Source organism: Brachycentrus maculatus, unplaced genomic scaffold (genome assembly GCF_059751285.1).
Source record: "Brachycentrus maculatus isolate JH-2025_06_01 unplaced genomic scaffold, ASM5975128v1 h1tg000324l, whole genome shotgun sequence".
NCBI classification, from domain to species: domain Eukaryota; kingdom Metazoa; phylum Arthropoda; class Insecta; order Trichoptera; family Brachycentridae; genus Brachycentrus; species Brachycentrus maculatus.
In genome coordinates, this window is record NW_028281073.1 from 473850 (window position 1) to 496579 (window position 22730).

Sequence of the window (22730 nt, forward strand, 5' to 3'; positions counted from 1 at the left end):
AATTTAATTATAGTTCATTCTTCATTTTACCCAAAGTAGTATTTAAAATTAAAAAAAAACACTTCGACCGGTTGCGAAAATTCAAACGCACACGCCAAAGTAAGCCTGCCCGCACACTGTTGACGTTTTCCTCTTTCGGAATTCCGGATGCATCTAACGCCGATGCCCGGCGTCACTTGACGCCGAGATTCTGACGCAGCATCTATCTTACCTCTAGCACTCTACCTTATACTGCCGCAACAAACAGACGCTTTCCTCGGAAGTGTACCTTCATGGGGTCTAACGAAAATATCCAAACGCCATTGATTTATGGCGGTAGCCGTAGGATAATTGGGAGAATTTCGATAAATCATTCCCATGTACCTATACCGCCACTTATACCTACGAAAACTATTAATCACAATTGTTTCTGAAGAAATTTCGGATCGAATCAACAATGGGAAGTCGGTCAAAATAGCGATGATATTTGAACCGTAGCTAGATGCCCTATATTCAAACTAAAAACAAGCTTTCATTAAATTACAACATTTTGAGTGTGTCCAAATACTTGTTCACAAATCTGGATTATCTCTAATTATAGGAGTCATTTTTCATTAATTGATTCGGCAGTCACTTTGTGGTAATATTTATACATTTTTAATATACGTTTTACTTGGTAAATACCTCTATTTTTTTAAATCTATTGTGGCACGTGTTTCGATGAGTTCCGCATCATACGCTGTTTGAAAATGTTGCAAAATGCGTCGAAACACGTGTCACAATAGATTTTTTTTAAAGTAGTGGTATTTACTTAGTAAAACTTCAGTCAAAAAACAAAATCTATAAATGATACAAATATCATGTTTTTTTTTCAATTACCTTACGTCCAAGTGACTCTGAAATCTATTGTGGCTACTGCTAATGCAACACCGCTTATCATGGCCCTACTAAATGGCTTCAGCTTTATACATTTCATAGCCTATACCTACTCGTGAGTGGGTTTACTCTTTATGTTTAAAGTACTATAATTTCATGTAATTCATGAGTTAACAAAATTTAAGGCAAAAGTACTTGCTACAAATCTTATGAAAAACAATATACAGCAACAATATACATATATATGTATGTTCATTATATTTAATATTGTAATCTCAATTCAATTCAATTTCAATTCAATTTTCAATAATAATTCATATGTACATTACAAACTAAAATTTAAAGCGTATATCTACATTAAAATTATAAATTAGAAAGTAAGCAAGAACACTCTCGTTAAAGATGTAGAAGAATCCCGCTTCGGAATACTGCTTCAGACATAATACGGAACAGATCAATATCCAGTCTGATACTGTTCAGCATATCTTCCTACAGGCATAACCATCGGCAGGTTGGTCCTGTGTATAGGAATGGGAAACAATCTATGCCGACACTGTCTTAGACAACTATCGGGAACATACAGACCAATGCTCTGCGACCTTTGGATCGGTTGACATTTCGGCTGAGACTAAACAAAAGAGAGAATATTGATCCCTAAAAATATCGACTTTCGAAGGAGAATTAAATAGAGCGTGAGTATAAGCGACGGACTGAGAATCATAAGAGCTCGGTGACATTTAGGTGTTGAGGAAAAAAAATCATTTTAAAATGTTTATGATGAATACCCGTTTCTTTTGTGAATGAATTGCAACAACTAAAAACAGATAAAAGAGAAATATGATATCTGATTCCACTTTTTTAAAGAGACAGCCGTTTTTCATTGTATTGTCAAAATGGGTTGATAAAACACACATTCACGTATGAATGCAATATGTATGTGTGTGGCAATGAATAAAGTAATTATTTTTGAGAATTTATATTGCGCCATTTTCGTAAAATACTTCCTCATGGGGACTTTAATCGTTATTTCCATTAAACGAAAAATATTATGAATTCTAGATTATAATACGTATTTTTATCAATTCGGAATGCGAAATTATCTGTATTTATACTGAAATGCTGTATTTTAATAGGTGAATTTACTGATTTAAATGATAAAATTTTTAAAGTATATTTTTATGGATAAAGTATGATAAATTCTATATTTTTCCGAGTGAAAATGCGCTATTACGAATTCGAAATGCTGAAATTCCGAATTCAAAAAACCCCCGCGTACGTAAGGCTTAACATTTTGATTTTTTTTCCCCCGTTGGTAAATATACTGTAAAGTAGGTACTATTGTAAAATATTATCGCCACATTACATAATTATCTCAACAGCATCCCAGAGATAATTATTTCAACATCTGGCAACTCTTTATACACTCCGACAAACATGCATCTTGCGATTTTTCTCGGAGGCGCCACTGTCGCAATTTTTTATATAAAACTGATTTTGACCATCCTAAAAATATTTACAAACGTATGAAATTCTTTTAGTTCCGACGAAAACCGTTCTACGTATAAGTTTATTGAAGTGTACGTCTAATTTCGCCGAGCTCGACTCCCGTGTCTCGAATATATCCGTTTCGATCGTGAATCTACCCGATATTGTTCTGTTCTTACACGGAAAATGTTGCGATCGTATTAGTTTTGCTTTTCAAAACAAGTCTGGACATGAAGTCCAAATATTAGTGGAAGAAAATCGAGTTTTTCACATCCGTTTGACAGGTCGCACTGCCTGGAAATTAATTGCCATTCGGGACAAGATATAATCAATCTATCAAGGTGAATTTTGTTTTTATTTATCTTTGTCCGCATTTAATTCGTTCTAGACTATAAGCTTTGTGCAACCAATGTATTGAAATTTCATTTGATGCGTAGAATCGTTTGTAAAATCAAAATTTTCGTCGATTTATGACATTTTGTTATTACACCGAAAATTTTTCGCTTGAAAATAATGAAAAATGGACTTTGGATTCGAAATCTCACTATTTTATTTGATAAATCTAATATTCAAATGACGAAGATGTCAGAATGGAGTTTATTGAACCATATTTTTTTCTTCTTTTAATCGTTTTATTTTTACTTGTATGGGTGTGTTGGATTTGTGTGGTTGTGGATGACATGAATATAAGGTGATCAGTATTACGCTTCGGGTGACAACTCCATAAAACAATAACAATAACATCAATGTAATCAAACATATTAATAAGAGTTAGGCAATACAAAAATAAACAATTAAACAATTTAAAATTTGTGACACTGTCTGTTTTTGTTTGTCAGAACTAAACTAACTAACTAACTAACCATCACGCCGCTTCCCGCAGGGGTAGGCAGAGAGAATAGAGCGCCACACCACTCTGTCCTTGCAAACATTCTTCGCCTCTTCCACGTTCATGCATCTCCTCATACATACCCGCCGATTGTTACGACTCCTAACCTGACCACTTTCAAGTATTTGGCATACCTGATCGTGCCATGTTTTTCTCGGTCTTCCTCTGCTTCTTTTCCCACTAACATTCGCCTCATAAATTTGTTTTACCGTTCTTTCGTCACTCATTCGTTCCACATGTCCAAACCATCTCAACACACCTTTCTTAATTTTATCGATAATGCTTATCTCAGCTTTGCATTCCTTCCTTATTTCACTATTCGCACATCTATCATACATCGTTTTGTCGCACATTCTTCTGAGAGATCGCATTTGTTTGTCAGAACTAAGCGCATCAATGTTGATATGTTAACGATTGATGTTGTTGCTACACGCAAACAGTTTTCCAAATGCTCATCAGTGATTCTTGTTCTCATTTGAGATTTAATATGCTTCATTTGACTAGTATCATGGCTACTGTATAACTAGCTTTTACATAGCATTTTGACTTTGAGTCGCTCTAGCGCTCGGTTATAGCAGCTTGTATTCTTATCAATGTGTATTTAAAAGTCGATCGCAAAATGTTGTGATTGTTTGATAACAAGAATATACCATAGAAGAAATTTTCTCCATGGTGAGATATTTCCATATATACAATATGATACGAACTATGCACGATGGATTGATGGTATTATGTACACTTATAGAAAAATATGTGATATGCTCCGCGTGCCACAAGAAGGCACCCGGCGGGCCGCGGGTTGGCCACCCTTGGGCCAAACAGAATAATGCTTATTGTAACTACAGACAGTTGGTAGAATTCCATATTGAATTGTTGGGTAATATATCCAAAATTAAACACGGTTTTTGTTGGAATGAATTCTACATTTATTTATGTATATTTTAATACGTGACGCGTTTCGTCTTCTTAGGACATTATCAAACACGGAGTGAAGCACCCTTGAGGTATTTTTTTTACGAAAATGGCGCTATATAAGTTATCCAAATTTATTATTATTATTATACACCGCAAGACAAAAAAAATTTACGAGTCCTCAAAAAAAATAAAAATTGACATATAATGAATTATTCTTGATATTTAATTAGTTTTTTTTTGTATTGTTTGACATATCGCTCACTCCTTTCAAGAACGTCATAAATCAAAAAACTTGATTTTTCAGGAGAACGTTTTTAAAGTTTAAAACTATAACACAATGTATTAAAAATAAATATCAAGCCACTTATTGAACTTTTTACTGTGCAACACATCTTTTTAGGTAAACCCTGAAGGTTTTATCTCCATTTGAAAAATATTTAATATATTTAAATAAATAATTAAACAACACCTTTTCTTCAAAATGCAAAAACAACATTTTCTGCCCTGTAGCGGGTAAATATTAAGTAAAAAATATGCCTCTTTTGCTGGGATATAGTACATTTTCTGGGCATTCCGAAAACATGCACAACTGAAAACTGACGATTTTTGATTTATGACGTTCTTGAAAGGAGTGAGCGATATGTGATGACTACTCGTTACTTCAAGGTTAAAATAAAAGATCTTACTCATGAATTGTACTTAGAAATTGCCATTATATACCAGGTATCAGATTGCCAGAACCTTAAAGACCCATAACGGTTCGTTTATGGTCGAGTGTTTGTGATGGAATAATAAAAGACATGTTATTTTTTAATTCATATTTAACCTTTTAACCGTGTTAACTTTGTTCCTAAGAGACGCCCGTTCGCAGCGGTATTTCGCCGTTTTTTAAATGATTACTTTTATCATGTATTTAGTTAAGAAACGATTTATTTTCCTAAACAAAAACGTTCAATGGGATTCATTGTGCCTTTTTGGTACTCTATAATACACGTGTGTCACATTATTCTTGAAATATATCGTAAAATAAACAAATTAGATCGTAACATAATAAATCAAAGCACGCATCGTGTGTCACTCTTACCCACTGGCGATGCGTAGCGTCGAGGGTGAGACAGATATAGGGCATGATTATGGCACGCGGACTAATTACCGACCGACCGCAAGAAAAATCAGAGATCTGTTATTTTATTTATCCTTGTAATGTTACAAATTATTAGTCAGATATTTCAACAGATGTCATAAGGCCAAGGATCGACGTATTATTTTATCCAAAGTTCCACACCATGAAAAAATCCCTCTTAGTTGAACTGAGGTTCGAAACTTGGAGCAATGTAAAAACACAAACGCTTTTGTCAGCCGCGTATGGGGCATGTTTTGTTAAAATACATACGGTTATGCGAGCCGCGTGGATCCGGTTAAGAAGTAGGTTATGATTGTTGTGTTATGTTCACTGAAACGCGGGTAAAACAAGACTGTGGAGACATTTTAAAATGTAAATATTGTAGAAAGGTGATACATAGTGTCCTTAATTTATCCAACAAAAGAAAGAGGTATCGATAAAGGATTTCTTAGAAAAAGGGTTCAGTAAAGTCAAGGGGTGCAGTAGCAGGTAAACTCGTCATTTTTTTGTCTTGCGGTGTAATACCCAACAAAAGAATGATGCTTGGTGATGATCCGTAGTCGGATTAACTTGCGTCTCTCGGGTTGGTAATGTCGGTCTCTGTTCCAGATGTGTCCCGGCGCTGTGCCCCACCCCGCAGTAGAGAGTGTGTGTGCCCTGTGCTGCTGCGCCCCCCGGCCCCTGCCGCCATGTCCTCGGAGGAGCAGGCTTGCCTGGTGAGGGCGCGCTCAGACTCTGAGAACTCCGCCAGGAATCAGCAAGGTAAATCAACCCATTCACAATGCCCTCTGACAATGCCAAATCATTGCGAATCACGGAGTTGGCAAAAGATGGATGAAAGCAGACTGAATGCAGTCGAAATACGATCGTCCAGACGTATGTGCCGCAAATCTGTATTTGCAGTATTTGTACATAATGCAAACTATGCCATGTTCTCTTCGATTCCGCGGCTTCACATGTTAGCCAATGCTTTTGAAAGTATAGATTTATTTAATATATTGCTATCCACCTTGAAGTGTGTACTTTCTCAGCATTTCTTCTCCATGTTATGATGGATAAATGTAAACGTTGTGTTTCACTCTCTCTCGCTGCTCGCTGATAGTGTGTGAAGGAGACGTGTATTGACCAGTGCTTACTATTTGTTATTTTATTATTATTTTATGTTTAAGACTTTTTGTTTCTCTATTAGTGTATTCATTAGTGTTTTTTATATTAGTTACTATATATATATGTATTATGTTAAAGGCTTTAACCTTAACCGTTCAATTAATAAATAATTAAATAAATAATAAAAACGATGGACGATACATGTTCGAATGGTGTAATAAGGAAAGAATGCAAGGCTGACATAAACATTATCGATAACATTAAGAAAGGTGTGTTGTTGAGATGGTTTGGACATGCGGAACATATGAGTGAGGAAAAAACGGCTTAACAAATTTATGAGGCAAATGTAGTTGGAAAAAGAAGCAGCGGAAGACCGAGGAAAATTCGGATCAGGAGTTGAAATAATCGGCGGGTATGTATGAGGAAATGCATGAATGTGGAAGAGGCGAAGAATGTTTGCAAAGACAGAGAGGTTGGGCGCTCTATTCTCTCGGTCTACCCCTGCAGAGAAGCGGCGTGTTAGTTAGTTAGTTAGTTTTGTTATTGTTTTGTATATTTGTCCGCCACCGTGGTGTAATGATCGGCGTGTTTAGCTGCCGTGCTGGAGGTCCCGGGTTCAATTCCCAGGGGGGGGGGTCAAATAAAAAGAAGCGATATTTAACTCTAATATTTATGCAATTTTACCCTGGACTGGTACCTGAAGCGGAGGGCTGATATCCTTCCCTTCATGTGTTAACCTTCAAATAAACACTGCGTTTAACCATTAAGAAGGTTATACGACTCACATAGTTCTTGAGAGCGAGCTATGGTACAGATTTTTTAACTTTAATATTTATTCAATATTACTCTGGACTGGTACCTGAAGTGAAGGGCTGATCACCTTTCATTCATGTGTTAACGATCAAGATAACACTGTGTTTATATGATGCAGTGCCCTATGCACCATTGGGTGCGGATAAGGGTTAGAAGAATAAACTTCCTCTAGAATCGTGCTCCCCGCGGTAGCTCTCGGCAAGCCCTCACAGTCTCCTTGTGGCGCGCAGGTTTCGGCAGCCTCGGCCGGTCGGGCATGGCGTACTCGGAGGGCGAGGGTGCCCCCGCGGCGGCGCTGCAGGACCCCGCGGCGGGGGCGGCGGGCGGGGCGGAGCTCGGCGACAGCGGCGAGCTCATCCAGTACCAGGACGTCAACGTGCTGGCGCAGTTCCACGAGGACGCCATCAGACAGGTGAGCCGGGTTCTGGACACTCCTTGAAAGTGTTTAGAGAAGGTGCATTTCGTTCACTCCTTTCTTCTTCTTCTTCTTATTGTGCCACTTCTAATAAAGATCGGCGATCATCATGGCTATCTTTACTTTAGATGCTGCAGCTCGGAACAGAGATTTGGTGCTCCTGCCAAACCTTTGTCGTAGGTTTTTCAGCCATGATGTCCTTGGGCGTCCTTGAGTTCTTCTCGCCTCAATCTTTCTTTGTATGATTAGGTGGAGAAGATGATATTTTTCATTTCTTATGACGTGCCCGAAGTACATCAACGCACTCTGCTTGAAGGTTGGTAGGAGTTCCTTATTGGTATTCATCCGTCGGAGGACCTCTAGGTTGGTGACCCCATCACGCCATGAAACTCTCAGGATCTCACTCCTTTCAAGAACGTCATAAATCAAAAGACTTATCGAATACTGGGCCTTAAAGTAAAGTTACTATCTCCTTCTCTGGTCTCAATCCTGTGGATTGGTCTGCAGCAACAGATGTCATCTCCTTCGCCATTCTGGTATATTTTCCGAAACCCTCTTCAGCTCCTCATACGTTGTTGGGCAACCCATATCGCTCGCTCCTTCCAACAACGTCATATATCAAAAAACTAGACTTTTCAGGAGAACGTTTTTAACGTTCAATGGTTTTATGCACACTTAAAGAAAAAATGTGTGAAATGCTCCGCGGGCCACAAGAAGACACCTGGCGGGCTTCTGTTGCACAGTAAAAAGTTCAATAAGTGGCTTGATATTTATTTTTAATACATTGTATTGCAGTGTTCGACTCAAATACATGCATATCGTGGGTATACTGGCAAAAAATGTTAATATAAAATCCCTGTTTGAATAATCTCTGTTATTTAAAGCTTTTAGCCTGAATAACATACCCGATATTAAACTTAAAGATGAATTTACTTTTAAATCCACATATCGCTCACTCCTTTCAACAATGTCATATATCAAGAAACTTGATTTTTCAGGAGAACGTTTTTAACGTTTAAAAATATAATACAATGTATTAAAAATAAATATCAAGCCACTTATTGAACTTTTTACTGTGCAACAGATCTTTTTAGGTAAAACCTGAAGGTTTTTTTCTCCATTTGAAAAATATTTAGTGTATTTAAAAAAAATAATTAAATAATACCTTTTCTTCGAAATGCAAAAACAACACTTTCTGCCCTGTAGCGGGTAAATATTAAGTTAGAAAGATGCCGCTCTTGCTGGGATATAGTACATTTTCTGGGCATTCCGAAAACATGCACAACTGAAAATTGACGATTTTTGATTTATGGTGTTCTTGAAAGCAGTGAGCGATATGTTTGTTTTTGTTGTTGAAGAAGTTCATGTGTCTTTTTGATGTCGCAGGCCGGTTTCGGCGGCCACCAGCTCATGATGGGAGGAGTCCTGGGCCTGGCGCTGGCCGCGTCAGGCGTGGAGTACGCGTCCATCCCATACGTGCTGCCTTCCGCGGACGTAGAGTTCTGCATGACCTCCAGACAGAAGTGGTGGTTGGGTAAGTCCTTATTATTCTACTCATTAAAATGAATCTGAAACATATCTTATTCTGTGCGTGTCATGTCAGGACCTCCCTGGTCGACTATATGAGAGTAATTTGTTTATTTTTTTTTAATTTTATTTATTTATTTCATAGATACATACATTTTTTTTTTACTATGTGTATTACGGCTCTTTAGGCATGGTCTGTGTTGAGCCGAAATACTTACATGTCAATACAATTTTTTTTTTTTTTTTAATAATTAGATTATATACATTACATACAATAGATACAATAACAATTTACAGTATAAAGGTTTTACAATAAAATAATTACACCTGGACTTAAATTAATTCACTTTCTACCTTGTCCCTTCCAACGAGAAGCAACCATCGACGGACATTGTTCTTAAAGACCTGATCACTACTGGAATTCTTAATGGTTTCGGACACTACTGAATGTGTTGCTGAACGTAGAACTGCTTGCCAAACATAGAATGAGCACTGCTAAATGTATCACAAACTATGTGCCAAGCGCGGGGCGGGCACTATTAAATGTGTCATAAACTATGTGCCAAGCGTGGAGTGGGCACTATGGAATGTGTAACAAACTGTGTGCTAAACGTAGGGTGAGCACTACTAAATATATCACAAACTGCTTGCCAAACGTAGGATGAGCACTACTAAATGTGTCACAAACTATGTGCCAAGCGCGGGGTGGGCACTATTGAATGTATTACAAACTGTGTGCCAAATGTAGGATGAGCACTACTAAATGTGTCACAACTATGTGCCAAGCGCGGGGTGGGCACTATTGAATGTGTAACAAACTGTGTGCCAAACGTAGAGTGAGCGCTACTAAATGTTTCACAAACTGAGTGCCACACATGCATGGGCACTATTAAACGTGTCATAAACTGTTTGCCAAACATGGAAGGGCATTACCAAATGTGTCGTAAACTGTGAGTATAAATATTCATTGGCATAACCAAATGTGTTTATTTTAACTTGTGCGCATGAGTATTACCAAATTTGCACCTGTTAGTATTACGAAATTTGTCACACCTAAATTGGCATTATTTTCACAAAATGTGTGCCATCTGCGGAGCTATAAGTTACAAGCTCTAAACGCTTCTTCTAGGCTCCATCACTCTGGTAGGCATCGCCTGCGGCTCGGTGGTTTGGGGCAACCTCTCTGACCGCATGGGGCGGCGTCGCACGCTCCTGTCCTGCCTGGGGGTCAACGCTGTCTTCAGCGTCATCGCCGCCTTCATGCCTACTCTGGGGCCCTTCATGATGGCCAGGTGAGTGTTATATACTTGAAATAGGGAAAGGGAAGCAGAGGAAGGCCGAGGAAAACTTTGTGTGATCAAGTGTTCCAAATGGTTGAGGAGTGGAGTCGGAATAATCGGCGGTATGATGACTTGTTTCGAAGAAAAACAAGATATTTTAACCTTTCCGGGAGTAAAAAAATTAATGTCCGACTTTCTCTGGGGAGTGGGTTCTTTTTACATGAAAAACAATTTTTTTTCTTCATTAAATCGATGTATTATGAAGATGTAAATTAAGTTAAAATAATTCAATAAAAAAAACACCTATTTGAAATATTTTTCAATTATGACAAAATTACACACAATTATCCACAGATGTCATTGCCATGCAAGTTACATCATACTAACTACAGACGGACTTGGACGTTCATTAACGTCCATACTCCTTTAAGGAAAATTCACACTGACGTCCATACTCCCAGACAGGTTAAGCAAAAAATTCAGTTTATCAAATGTCTTCTTCTAACCCTTATCCGCACCCAATGGTGCATAGGGCACTGCATCATATAGAAGCAGTGTTATATTGATCGTTAAATACACGAAGGAAAGGTGATCAGCCCTCCGCTTCAGGTACCAGTCCAGGGTCATATTAAATAAATATTACAGTGAAAAAATCACTTATATTTATTTTACCCCCCCTGGGAATCGATCCCGGGACCTCCAGTATGGTAGCCTAGCGTGCTGACCATTACACTACGGAGGCGGACTTATAACATAAACTTATAACACTTATAACATAAAATCATAATTAAAAAAATTTAAATAAAAATGTCCTTATAAGCGCCCTTGAGGTAGTATTTTACGAAAATGGCGCTATACAAATTATCCAAATTATTATTATAACCTGGGATTGAAGAAAATTACCACTTTATTATCACTGCAGGGAAACAGCACGATAGCCGCAAAAATAGTAGCAAGTTGATTTCGCTCGCGATCTGTTCCAGGTTCTGTTCGGGCATAGGCATCGGCGGCGCGCCCGTGTCCGCCGCCAGCGCGCTGGCCGAGCTGTCGGGCGGGCGCGGGCGGCGGGCGCGCGCGCTGCCCCCGCTGCTGGGCTGCGCCAGCCTCGGCGCGCTGGCCGCGGCCGGGCTGGCCGCCGCGCTGCTGCCCTCCACGGGGCCCGCCACGCTCATAGAGAACCGGGAGCACTTCAGCGCCTGGCACAGGTGGGCGGCACAATGATGCTTCATTACTGCTTATTATTATTTAAACGAAAGAAAAACAAATTTATGAGGCGAATGTAAGTGGAAAAAAGAGCAGAGGAAGACCGAGAAGAACATGGCACGATCAGGTATGCCAAATACTTAAAAATAAATAACCTTAGTATTATGGAGTTGTCTAAAGCTTTTTTTTTTAATTACCTAACGTCCAAGTGACTCTGAAATCTAGCTACGGCTTATGCAACACCGCTTATCATGACCGTTTATCATATTTTGGCGTCCAATAAAATTAAGAAAAAAATTATCGATAAAATTAAGAAAGGTGTGTTGAGATGGTTTGGACATGTAGAACGAATGAGTGAGGAAAGAACGGTAAAACAAATTTATGAGGCGAATGTTAGTGAAAAAAAAAAAGAGCAGAGGAAGACCGAGAAAAACATGGCACGATCAGGTATGCCAAATACTTGAAAGTGGTCAGGTTAGGAGTCGTAACAATCGGCGGGTATGTATGAGGAGATGCATGAACGTGGAAGAGGCGAAGAATGTTTACAAAGACAGTGTGGCGTTCTATTCTCTCTGCCTACCCCTGCGGAGAAGCGGCGTGATGGTTAGTTAGTCAGTTTTATTATTTAAACGAATAACCCGCAAAACCCCTACTGAGGCTTGTCTGCAGCTAGGATATTAACCTGTTAACCCTTTCAGGACAACTGGTTACTGCTGCTAACCACAAATTTAAAATAAATTGTCTAACTGCCTACAGGTTTCTAGTTAAAACCATAGTGCAATATGTGTTGCCTATGTAACAGAAATAGTGCTTGTATGGATTTCATGTTGGTATCATTGTCTCGGAGCTTATTTCAGACTATTTATTGTGGCGATGTGCACATGTCGGGATATTTATAGGTTATCTGTATCTTAGTTTATCAATTTTGTGAGGTTATCGAACGAAATAAACAAAATGGCGGTGAGTTATAGTCATAATAATACTAGAAATAAGTAGTGTTTTATATTAACTCATATTTTTAAGAATAAATGCTTTTATTTATAATGATTAAAGAAAACATTTGTTTTTTACCACTTGAGTTTTATTATAGACTACATGTTTCAGAAGTTAAACTTCCATCATTCAGGTCTGTATAATAACTAAAATATAAAATATAAAATTGTTCTACATATAAATAAGGAGAGGGGAAAGTAAGGGAAAGGGGTTATTCAAGGGGCGGAGTTTGAAAACAAAGGAAAAATGGAAAGCAAAGGTGAAGAATTTTGAAACAATATGTTATTTAATAAATTATTATTAGAATTTAGGTTTTTTTGGATTTCTAAATTTTCGAGATAATTCATAATTTGGCCTTTATATGGAACAAGGTGTGATAATTTTAATTTATGAGAGTGAAATGAGTGATTAGTATCTATTATATGATTTGCAAATTCCGAAAAATAATTACTGACAAGACCGCTATGATGTTCTTTAATTCTAATCTTTAAATTTCTCGCAGTTTGGCCAGTATATATTTTCTATCACAATCTCCACACGAAATTTCATATACACCACTTTTTTGTAATAAATCAATTTTAGATTTTGAGTTATCGAGGATTTTATGTAAATTATTATTTGTATAATATGCAGGTTGGATATGGGAGGGTAAGATTTTCGAAATATTTTTAGTTATTGAACCCGTATAAAATATATTTATTTATACTTAACAAGTCTGCCTCGTCCGTCTGATTTGTCCGCCTGATTTGTCCGCCTCCGTCCTCAACACGCTCGGCTACCGTTCTGGAGGTCCCGGGTTCGATTCCCAAGGGGGGTAAAATAAATATAAGTGATTTTTTCACTGTCATATTTATTCAATATTATCCAGGACTGGTACCTGAAGCGGAGGGCCGATCACCTTTCCTTCATGTGTAAAACGATCAAGATAACACTGCGTTTATATGACGCAGTGCCCTATGCACCATTGGGGTGCGGATAAGGGTTTCATCATACTTAACAAAACATGGTCTTTGTTGCTAACCACCAGGCACACAATGTGTATTTTTGATTTTGTTGAGGGAAAAATATTGTATCAATCTGTGTGCACAATTTTCAGTAAATTTTGAGTTGCCGTATACACATATTTGTAAATAATTTCTAGAAATAAAAATGTGTGAAGTAAAATATATTTTTAATCTGTCCTCAAAGGGTCAAATGAATTTTAATCTCTCTTTTTTCGCACTGTTATTCCGAAATATTGTATTTTAAAAAATCATGAACTCAGTGTACATGGCTGAAAATATATATAAATTAATTTTTTTTTATATTATTTTTTGACATCTCATCAAAGATGAAGAAGAATATGGAAGTCTGGGCATTTACGGGGCTGAAGACCGTCATAGGCTGGTTTAAGTGATCACTTTACACACGTGTCACATTCACCAACTCTACCCATTATTGACAACCACACTACTCAAATTCTTGGAAGTTCTATATATATATGAACCAATTTAGAAACCTTGTTCTTGAATCAGTAGAACTTCACTAGAGACATCTATTGGTGAGATGTAAAGAAGCTTTTTACTAAGCAGAAACTCTTATATTACATATTCTCAGACTTTCATGTTCTTCTTCATCTTTGATGAGATGTCAAAAAATAATATGAAAATAACTCCTGTAATTGGAGATAATCCAGATTTTGCGAACAAGTATTTGGACACACTCAAAATGTTGTTAATAATTTGTCGTTCCAGATATCTGTTGCTGTGCACCCTGCCGACGGTGTTTGCCCTCGCGGGGCTCATCTGGGCGCACGAGTCCCCCCGCTACCTGCTGGAGTGCGGGCGGGAGGTGGAGGCGCTCATGATCTACCAGGTGCGTTGGAAGCCATCCCCACCCATACTCACGTCTCGACAAATGTTAAAAAGACTGCGGAAGTCGGTGCTCTCACAGTCATTCTACAGATCAATTTGTGCATGTGAAACATTAGCTGTGAAATGTTTTTAAACTTGTATTGTATTTTGACATGAGGGTACTTTTTATTTTGAAAGTAACCAATTTTGAGGGAACTTTCCCTTTTGAGGGTACTTTCTACTTTGAGGGATTTTTCAATTTGAGGGTACTTTCTATTTTGAACGTACTTTCCATTTTAAGGGTATTTTCTATTTTTAACGTACTTTCCATTTTAAGGGTATTTTGAACGTACTTTCCATTTTGAGGGTATTTTCTATTTTGAACGTACTCTCCATTTTAACCCGATGGTTGCCAGAGACGAGATATCTCGGCAAATGGCGGAGTGCCCGTATGGCCAGAGACGAGATATCTCGTCAGTACTTTTGATGACGTATTACTCCGCAGTTTTAACTCATATTGACAATCTGTCAAAAACGGAACATACATTGCCATCAGTTGAAGTTGTCACAAAATATTTTATAAAGTTTTTAAATACTTTTAAGTGATTTATCGGTATCACTTTCAGCTGACAGTTGACAGATGTCATTAGGGCTACCACTCAAACCACTTGAAATATTGATTATTTTAATCGATTGTTTTGAACGCCAGGGGTTTTTATTTTGCTCATTTTTTTTGTGTTTTTCTTATTATTTTAAAATATTCCATTGATAAATAATAGTTGTGTGTTAATATTAAATTTAATAAAAACTTGCGTGTGCGACTTAGTGTGACAACCCTGAAAATTTTAGTTAAACTGGTTTAACTTCAAGAATAAAACTCTAACAATCGATGCGGGATATAATATTTGGTAAGTAAATTATAATTCAATAAAAACATCAACAAAAAAAATCTTTAGACAACTTTTTTTTTTCAAAAAAATACTTGGCCTGTTGAGCACTGCCGCGTAATTTATTTGCGGCTATGAAAAGGTTAAGGGTATTTTCTATTTTGAACGTACTTTCCGTTTTGAGGTTACATTTTTATTTGAGGGTACTCTCCATTTTGAGGGTACATTTTTATTTGAGAGTGCTTTCCATTTTGAGCGTACTTATTTTTTCGGTCTCTAAGGGGGGACACGTTTAATATCCTTTCAATTCAAAGAAGAAAGGATTGAAGATGTTATCGAAGCAAAAAATACGGGCGTATGTAAATTTTCATCTATTGTACCCAAGTTGTTTGTGTCTGCAGCGCATCTACAAGAAGAACCGTTCGGGAGGCGGCGCGGCCGCGGGCGGGGGCGGCTACCAGCTGAGCGAGCTGGAGCTGCCCGCCAAGAGGAGCGCCTGCGCCCGCAACCAGGCGCCCCCGGCCTCCGTGCTGGCCGACATGGCCTTCAGCGTGCATCAGGTGACCAGCTCGTGCGATCTTAGTCATACGATATCCCGACAGTTGAGTGTGGGCGGTCAATATTACCCCTGACACATCGCTCACTTCTTTCAACAACGTCATATATCAAAAATTTTCAATTTTCAGGTGTGCATGTTTTCGGAATGCCCAGAAAATGTACTATATCCCAGCAAAAGCGACATATTTTTTACTTAATATTTACCCGCTACAGGGCAAAAAGTGTTGTTTTTGCATTTTGAAGAAAAGGTATTGTTTAATAATTTTTTTTAAATATAATTAATATTTTTCAAATGGATAAAAAACTTTCAGGTTTTACCTAAAAAGATCTGTTTCACAATAAAAAGTTCAATAATTGGCTTGATATTTATTTTTAATACATTGTATTATATTTTTAAACATTAAAAACGTTCTCCTGAAAAATCGAGTTTTTTGATTTATGACGTTCTTGAAAGGAGTGAGCGATATCAGAAAATCAGTGGACTTTCGATTTCAATACCTATCTGATGTTAGATAACATTCACATAAGAATCAGGGACCAATATTATCTATATTAGATATTCAAAAAAATTCTAAATCAAGGGACTCACGGAAATTCACCAAGAAACAAATAAGGATCCTGACTCCTCTTTTGCTGGGATATATTACATTTTCTGGGCATTCCTAAAACATGCACAACTGAAAATTGTCTATTTTTGATATATGCCGTTCTTGAAAGGAGTGAGCGCTATGTGTATGCTGGATTCATTCACTTGTTTTTTTTTTAAAAAAGTGCTGAAAACAAAGTTAATTAACTTTATAAAGTTTAAATAAATAAGTTTAATCTTGTGCCTGTTACAAAAGATAATAAAATTAACTCTGGAAAAATCTCCCGTCCCCTGCAGTTCTGGAACTCGTTCCTGCAGCTGTTCTCCGCGCCGCTGGCGCGCACGACCGCGCTGTTGGCGGCCACGCTCTGCTGCGCGCTCTTCTGCCAGGTGGCGGCGGGCGAGTACGCGCCGGGGCTCGTGCTCCGCCACAAGCGGGCGGCCTTCGCGGCGGGCGCGACGCGCGTGGAGGGCGCGGCCTACGCGGACCGCCTCTTCAACGGGACCTCCGTGGAGAACGTGGTGTACGAGAACTGCACGTTTGTGCGCTGCGCCTTCCGCGACGTCACCTTCTCGCACGTGGTCTTCAGGCACTGCTCCTTCACGGACGTGGAGTTCTCCAACATCATGAGCTCGTACACCTTCTTCGAGGGCAGCCTCTTCCAGGGATCCAGGTAATATCTTGCTGTGGAAGTAGAGGAATAATTGTGCAGGAAGAGAAAGATTGCGTTTGCGCGCAGTTTTTTGTGGACTCTTTTGCGTTCAGTACGCAGGGCTAACAACCAAGTAGGTTTACCAGTGCGGGCAACCTGGTGGGTTTGCTCGTAACTATTCGTGACTGAGTAACAAGTCCTCGCAATGGCAATAACTAATGACAGCAACAACTAACGAAAGTAATACAATAACTAATGACAGCAACAACTAACGAAAGTAATACAATAACTAATGACAGCAACAACTAACGAAAGTAATACAATAACTAATGACAGCAACAACTAACAAAAGTAACACAATAACTAATGACAGCAACGACTAACGAAAGTAATACAATAACTAATGACAGCAACAACTAATAAAAGTAACACAATAACTAATGACAGCAACGACTAACGAAAGTAATACAATAACTAATGACAGCAAATCTTGGTCACAACTGTCGTCAAGAAAAGGCGATTCAGTTGGCTTGGCCATGTACTCCGCATGCCTCCTGAGAGCCTTAATCAAGCTTGCCTCTTTTACCAGGCATCAGGTTCGCGCCGCCCAGGACGACCACTGCTGACAATTCGTCGGCAGTTCTCGTCAGAACTTCGGGACGCGGATCTGACTTGGGAGGGTGCAAGGGAGCTGGCAGCCGACAGAAAAGCCTGGAGACAGTTTGTGGACTCTATATGCTCCACCTAGGGAGCGGATATGGTTAATAATAAATGACAGCAACAACTAACGAAAGTAAGACAATAACTAATGACAGCAACAACTAACGAAAGTAATACAATAACTAATGACATCATCAATGATGACATAACTAACAACAATGATGACAGCAATAACTAGCAATAGCAGTAATTAATTACAGCAGTAACTAACACGGAGTGTCCCCCAGATTCATCGACACTGACCTGAACACGGCGCGGCACATGGACGCGGGGTGCCGGCTGCTGAACAGCACCATCCTGGGCCTGTCGCCTGCCTGCGCGCTGGAGGCCGACCACAACATCTACATGCGCGAGCGCATCGCCACGCGCGCGGCCATCGCCGGCGCCGCCGCAGCCGCCGCGCTGCTCGCCGTTGCGCTGCCCGTGCTGCCCGCCACCAGTGAGGGCTTTCCTCTTACCCTTCTTACTTAACCTTTTATTCGCGTTAACTTTGTTGCTGAAAGACGCCCGTGCGCGGCGGTATTTCGCCATTTTTTAAACGATTACTTTTATCATGTATTTAGTTAAAAAATCATCTATTTTCCTCAACAAAAACGTTCAATGGGATTCATTGTGCCTTTTTGGTACTCTATAATACACTTGTGTCACATTATTCTTGAAATATATCGTAATATAAACAAATAAGATCGTAACATAAATAAATCAAAGCACGCATCGTGTGTCACTCTTACCCACTGGCGATGCATAGCGTCGAGAGTGAGACAGATATAGGGCATGATTATGGCGCGGACTAATTACCGACCGCAAAAGAAAAATCAGGGATCTGTTCTTTTATTTATCCTTGTGATGTTACAAATTATTAGTCAGATATTTCAACAGATGTCATAAGGCCAAGGATTGACGTATTATTTTATCCAAAGTTCCACACCATGAAAAAATCCCTCCAAGTTGAACTGAGGTTCGAAACTTGGAGCAAAGTAAAAATACATACGCTTATGTCAGCCGCGTATGGGGCATGTTTTGTGAAAACACATACGGTTATGCGAGCCGCGTGGATCCGGTTAAAATCGGGATACAATTTTATATTGTTTCACATTTTCAATAAATTTCGCAACTTAGTTCAAAATAATAAAAAAATTGCTTAGCAAGAACAGATCTGTCAGGAAGCCTAGATGCTTCTGTATCAGATCTGGGCATGCGGTGGGACAGCTTTCAATAAAAAATTACCCTTCTTACTCTAGTGTCTGTATGTCAGTGATCAAACGGAAAATGATCCGGCCGGATGTTCCGATCCTTAGTTTTGGCGGTCAATCTAAGCAATATCAAAACTTGACACAGTTTTCAAGAATTCACCTTCCAGCTCCATGCAGTACCGTTTATAGTGAGAGGTTGTTTTCTGAACTATGAAAACAAACACAATTCAATTTTCAATTTCAATTGATTTATTTCAATTAATATATACATTGCAAACTATAAAAAAAAAATCGTATATATTAAAAATACATTAAAATAAAATATATGCAAGAACTATTGCTAAAGGTGTAGAGGAATCACGCTTCGGAAAACTCCTTCATACACATGGAACAGATCAATACCTAATGAGATATTGTTCAACATAGCGGTAGCTCTTCTTACAGGCATAACCATCGGCAGGTTGGTCCTGTGTATCGGAATGTGAAACAATCTATGTCGGCGCTGTCTTAGCTAACTACGGGGAACATACAGACCAATGCTCCGGATAATTTCAGGATTATCGATCATACCGCGCAACAATCGATACAAATGCGTAATCAAATACACATTCCTTCTAGTCTAATCACCATTTGAACCTCTCATAACTTCTTTGTTTAGGACTATTGTCCTGTATTCTCCGGTCCGCTCCTGGGAGGTGGAAGACTCTACTGTATTAGTGATATTGGGAAAATGCATGTTTGCAGTTGGCGGCCTTGTGCTGGCATCGCTGTCCACACCGGCCATCTACTTTCTGCAGTCGGAGGCGTCCATAATGGCCTTCAGCGCCGTGTTCGTGGCCCTGCTCGTGTTCCCCTACGTCGGCGTCACCATACTCATAGTGGAGTCCTACCCGGTGCACTTGAGGTAACCATGAAACATGTGCCGTTCTTCCTTTTTATATGAAAGAAGATAAGTCGGAGCATTCCAGGGTCTACGACTATATTATAGATACATAAACTCACTCCTCAGATACAGTTTAGCTTACAAGATCTCACTCCTTAGATACAGATTAGTTCACAAGATCTCACTCCTCAGATACAGTTTAGCTCAAAAGAACTCACTCCTCAGATACATTTTAGCTTACAAGATCTCACTCCTCAGTTACATTTTAGTTTACAAATTCTCACCCCTCAGATACATTTTAGCTTGCAAGATCTCACTCCTCAGATACAGTTTAGCTCATAAGAAGACATTACTCAGATACAGTTTAGCTCATAAGAACTCACTCCTCGGATACAGTTTAACTCATAAGAACTCACTCCTCAGATACTAATTAATTGAGATTAATTCGCAGGAACTCGCTCACTAAGACCTTATATTATTTTCGATCATACTTTCATTTCTCTTTGTTTTTGGCAGGTGCACAGCCCACGGATTCATCTTCTCCCTCGCGAATCTGTCTGCGTTGATCGCGTCGGCCATATACTCCAGCATGACCCTGAACAGTTACGTCCTCGCGACGCTCATAATGGCTTTCTTCGCCGTGATCGGCGCGGTGACCTCCACGCGGATAACCGACAGCAGTGCCAACGCGATGTAAAAGTAACCGAGAAAAAAAAATAATGAAAACTGACTGTGTGACGTCATTCGAAACAAGAAGAAAAATTAAAAAAAATGAGTGAAATTTTAAAATCCGAACAATTTTATTTGTATGATTTCCGACTAAAGTATATAGGTATTTTTTAATTATACGCATGGATAGGTACTTTTATCGCATTTCACGAAATGTTGCCATCTTTCAAAAGAGATTAATCGTATTTTATCTCTGGTGTTCTTTATTTGAATCAATTTGAATTTGACATCTCGAACCGCCATATATAATGATTATTTTATATTAGTTGTATTTTACATATTTTATTGAATTTGTGAGATTTTTTTTGTATTTGTATTTTTAATTCTTGCCATTTTTGATTTTAGAGTTTTATTTTTATTTTTTACCAATAACTAAAAAATTATATTTGACCACCATACATTGATTCTTTGGTAATTTTTTGTTATTGATGGAACTCCCAAGTATTATATTGTGTCTATCGATCAAGGTAACACTGCATTGATCTAACACAGTGCCTTATAAGCTGTACGGTACAGATAAGTGAATAATTTTGTGAGAAATTTATATATGTATTGTTTTTTTGATAACAAAATTATGCATTTATTTTTTAAATATGGTTTGGACACATGGAGTGATGGATGACGAGAGAAATTGAGGCTTTTTTATTCAGATACTGCACCGTCACAGACTGCGTGCCCGTGGTCACACACCGTGTGTTGCTCATTATTTATGCTGGCACAGGCTGTGTGCCTATGTGTTTGGTATTGCCAATGTTGTCACAGACTGTGCCTGTGTGTCTGGTATTACCTAAGCTGTCACAGACTATGTGCCTATGTATCGGTCATTACCAAAGGTGTCACAGACTCTGTGCCTATGTGTCAGGCGTTACAAAAGGTGTCAAAACTATGTGCCTAATTGTCAGGCATTACCAAAGCTGACACAGACTGTGAGCCTAAGTGTCAGGCATTACCAAAGCTGTCACAGACTGTGTGCCTAAATGTCAGGCATTACCAAAAGTGTCACAGACTGTGTGCCTGTGTATTTGGTATTTCCAAAGCTGTCACAGATTCTGAGCCCATTTGTTAGCCATTCCCAAATGTGTCACACACTGTGTGTCTGGTATTACCAAAACTATCACAGAGGGTTTGCCCATGTGTTTGTTGTTACCAAAGCTGTCACAGGCTGTGTGCCCATGTGTCAGACATTACCAAATGTGTCACACACTATGTGCCTAAGTGTCTAGCATTACTAAATGTGCCACACACTGTGTGCCTATGTGTCAAGAGCCAAGTATTTAATACTGAACTATACACTTCAACCAATTGCCATGTGACAAGTCATTCAGTTGAGAATCGGGCATATTTCCCCTACATCACAGACCGACGCGTATGGCGTTCCATCCTCTCTGCCTACCCCATTACAAATGTTTGTTTGCCAAATGTGTTTATTTTCTCGTTATTGGTAAAGAATAAAACTTTTGATTTTCGTGCCATAATTGCGGAATGATTCGCGCGAATGCGGAAGAGGCGAAGAATGTTTGTGGAGACGGATCGGCGTGGCGCTCTGTCCTCTCTGCCCACCCCTGCGGAGAAGCAGTGCGAGCTAGTTAGTTTTTTTTAAAATGTAAATATATAGAATTTTGCGTTTTTTTTTCTTCAAACATTTGTTATATCGGGCATAATATTACAAATAGTTTATTTTTAAAAGATAATAGATAATAAAAATAAGTTTTTTTTGTTTTTGAAAATGAATATACAGGGTGGCTCAAAATTAATCACCTTATCGGATAATGTTAAAAAATTTGCAAACTGCGTTGTGCGTCAACCATATTAGACATTTCGCTCACTCCTTTCAACAATGTCATATATAAAAATCGTCGATTTTCAGTTGTGCATGTTTTCAGAATGCCCAGAAAATGTACTATATCCCAACAAAAGCGGCATGTTTTTAACTTAATATTTACCCGCTACAGGGCAGAAAATGTTGTTTTTTCATTTTGAAGAAGAGGTATTGTTTAATTATTTTTTTAAATATACTAATAATTTTTCAAATGGTGAAAAAACATTCAGGTTTTACTTAAAAAGATCTGTTGCACAGTAAACAG

The 22730-nt window shown here is 38.6% G+C and overlaps 1 protein-coding gene across 1 annotated transcript; it reads left to right on the forward strand.

Moving 5' to 3' along the window:
* The first annotated feature begins 2418 nt into the window (after window positions 1–2418).
* LOC148304347 (synaptic vesicle glycoprotein 2B-like) lies at window positions 2419–21042 on the forward strand. The gene is made up of 12 exons (XM_088268486.1): window positions 2419–2681; window positions 5877–6029; window positions 7418–7599; window positions 8989–9136; window positions 10259–10421; window positions 11393–11614; window positions 14339–14459; window positions 15726–15884; window positions 16766–17142; window positions 18069–18280; window positions 19779–19938; window positions 20434–21042. The coding sequence occupies exons 2-12, from the start codon at window positions 5957–5959 to the stop codon at window positions 20612–20614; spliced, it is 1998 nt and encodes a 665-aa protein (XP_088124612.1). The 5' UTR covers window positions 2419–2681; window positions 5877–5956; the 3' UTR covers window positions 20615–21042.
* Window positions 21043–22730: the final 1688 nt, after the last annotated feature.